The sequence below is a fragment of the Malurus melanocephalus genome, unplaced genomic scaffold, assembly GCF_030028575.1.
Source record: "Malurus melanocephalus ecotype Western Australia unplaced genomic scaffold, MMel_1.1 scaffold_107, whole genome shotgun sequence".
Lineage (NCBI taxonomy): Eukaryota > Metazoa > Chordata > Aves > Passeriformes > Maluridae > Malurus > Malurus melanocephalus.
The window spans coordinates 2,000,967-2,003,299 of record NW_026623339.1 but is presented as its reverse complement, the minus strand read 5'-3'; the positions used below and the strand labels follow the sequence as shown (position 1 = coordinate 2,003,299).

Sequence of the window (2,333 nt, the reverse complement as noted above, 5' to 3'; positions counted from 1 at the left end):
TGCTCAGGATGATGCTGTGTGGGATATGGGACCAGCCTGGCATGGGGGGCCAGCCTGTCCCKGGGCACTGCCTTCCCGTGCCCCRTCAGAGGAGACGTCCCAGGAGCTGAGCGCCGGGAGAGCTGCCCCAGGCCACCGGCAGGGCCACAAAGCCCAGCTTGCTGTAGAAGCTCAGCTGCTGGCGGTCGGCGTCACTGACCTGGCAGAACACTCCCCGCGAGCCTGGAAGGGAGTTGAGRGGTCAGGGCACCCCGACCCCAGTGCTGGGACTGGGGGCACAGTGGCAGGACCCCCTCCATAAGGGGATCAGCCCCTTGAGCACAGAGTGCCCCTGYGATGCCCTGAGACACATTTCCAGTGTCCCCCAGTGCAGGGGGAGGGGACAGAGCCTGGAAGAAGGGGCCAGACCACACCGGAGAGGGGACAGCTGAGAGCTGGGGTACAAGTGGGGCTGACTCCCAGCTCTGGCGGGGAGGGAGCAGCTGGGATGGGGCTGTGCTGGGTTGAAGGGGCAGCACTCAGGCCATGCTCACCGTTAGCCCTGAGTGCGCTCAGCAGGCACAGGGCCAGGCTGCGGCTGGCCCCGATGTCCAGCACACGGGGSGCCGTGCCCAGCTGCACCAGCGAGGGGAAACGCCTCAGCACGGGCTGGGGCACAGCCAGCGGCTCTGCGTGGAAGAAGAGCACCGCTTCCTCCAGGGCATCCTGCGGGACACAAGCACAAGTGAGGGAACCCCCTCTGCTTCTCCCATCCCCGCTCCCCTCTGTTCCAGGCGTCCCTCACCTGTCCCAGCGCTGCCCCCCCTGCTCCCAGGTCGGGGGGGTATTTGTGTCGTATGGCCGGCAGCCAGCTGCTGTCTCGCTGCTGGAGGAAACCCTCGGCGTGGAGCGCTCCGGCYGCGTAGCCACACGGGCCACCCTCATCCTCCAGCACGAAGGTATACTCGGGGCTCAAGCTGAGGAAGCTGCCCAGCAGCCTGCCAGCCAGAGAGCTGAGCTGAGCCCCTGAAAAACCTCAGAGCAGCCTCCTCCTTCGTGCCCCAGCTGGACAGCACCCACTGACCACCCCTTTGGGACCCCTGGTAGAAACCCTCAGCCAAGGGGAGCCATTGCAGCCTCCAGCAYGCAGGCTGGACATCCACAACGGATATGAGCATGGGGATGTCCCTCCCTGTCCTTCCCCTGTGGCAGGGATGCCAGGAGAGGCTGTCACTTCACTCCCCATCCCTGCATCACCCAGCACATGTCCAGGTTCAGCACTGCCCGAAGGTGTCACCTCTCACCTGTCACCAAGGAGATCCGGGTARGCCACGAGGATCTCAGCCACTTTGGGATCGCAGTCCAAACTCTCCCGGCACAGGCGGTAAAGCTCTCCCTGGAAGACCCGGACTCCTGTCAGCCCTGGCTGTGCCAGCCTCACCTTCTGCTGGCCTCGGGCTCGTGGCCACAGCACAGCCAGCCTTCAAGCCAGAATTGCCATTCTGGTCAGGCATCCCGAGAGCAGCCGCTGCGGAGACGGCCCCAGAGCAGCCAGAACGGCACCAAAAACAACTCCGAAAACTGGAGTCTCCAGAGACCATGAGCACAGCAGGACATCCCCAAATGTCCTGTCTTGGTCACAGTTGAGTTTGCTGCTGCAAACATTGTGCTAAAAGCTTTGCTCCTGAAAGGGGAGGCTGCCCTGATCGCCCAACAACAGGGGCAGGACCGTGCCCCGCTGTGCCCGGTTCCTGCAACGGCCCGATGGGCTCGGCTGGATCTTCCTCTCGGAGGCTCCCTGCACACAAACATGTTTTTGTTGTTGAGGTTCAGCCTGAGCAGATGAGCTGCACTCGTGCCTGTGGTGGCTGCAATTGAGGCCTWTTCTTGAGCTGGAGTGCAGCAGAGTGAGGGATTGAGGGCTAAAATGGACAATGAGGGGTTAAAATGGGAAATTGAGGAGCAATTTTGGGGTCTAAAGAGGTGATTTGGGGGTCAAAATGGAAAATTCTGTGGTAAAATGGGCAATTTGGGGTCCAAATGGGAGATTAGGGGGACAATTTGGGATCCAAATGGGAGATTTGGGGTGAAAAAGGGGGATTTGGAGGAGAATTTGGGATTTTGGGATCCTGATAGGCCATTTGGGATGAAATTGTTGGGCAATTGTTGAACGAACATCTGGGCTAAACTTGGGTTTAGGACAAATTTGGGTGTAAATGGGCAAATAGGGGACATATTTGGGGTCTGAATTGGCAATTTTGGGTCAAAGAAGTGTATTTGGGGACAATTTGTGGGGGGGAAGGAAGGAAGGAAGGAAGGAAGGAAGGAAGGAAGGAAGGAAGGAAGGAAGGAAG

General features: G+C 60.0%; 1 protein-coding gene across 1 annotated transcript in view; it reads right to left on the bottom strand.

Annotated features, from left to right (window-relative positions):
• Nucleotides 1-2,333, bottom strand: part of LOC130575440 (protein O-GlcNAcase-like) — a 13,499-nt gene continuing 11,166 nt past the window's right edge. Inside the window, exons 14-17 of the mRNA XM_057369329.1 lie at nt 1,284-1,375; nt 785-977; nt 534-705; nt 1-222 (exon numbers count right to left, since the gene is read on the bottom strand). Coding sequence (XP_057225312.1) covers nt 86-222; nt 534-705; nt 785-977; nt 1,284-1,375 — 594 coding nt within the window. The 3' untranslated portion in view covers nt 1-85. The remainder of the gene's footprint in view (nt 223-533; nt 706-784; nt 978-1,283; nt 1,376-2,333) is intronic.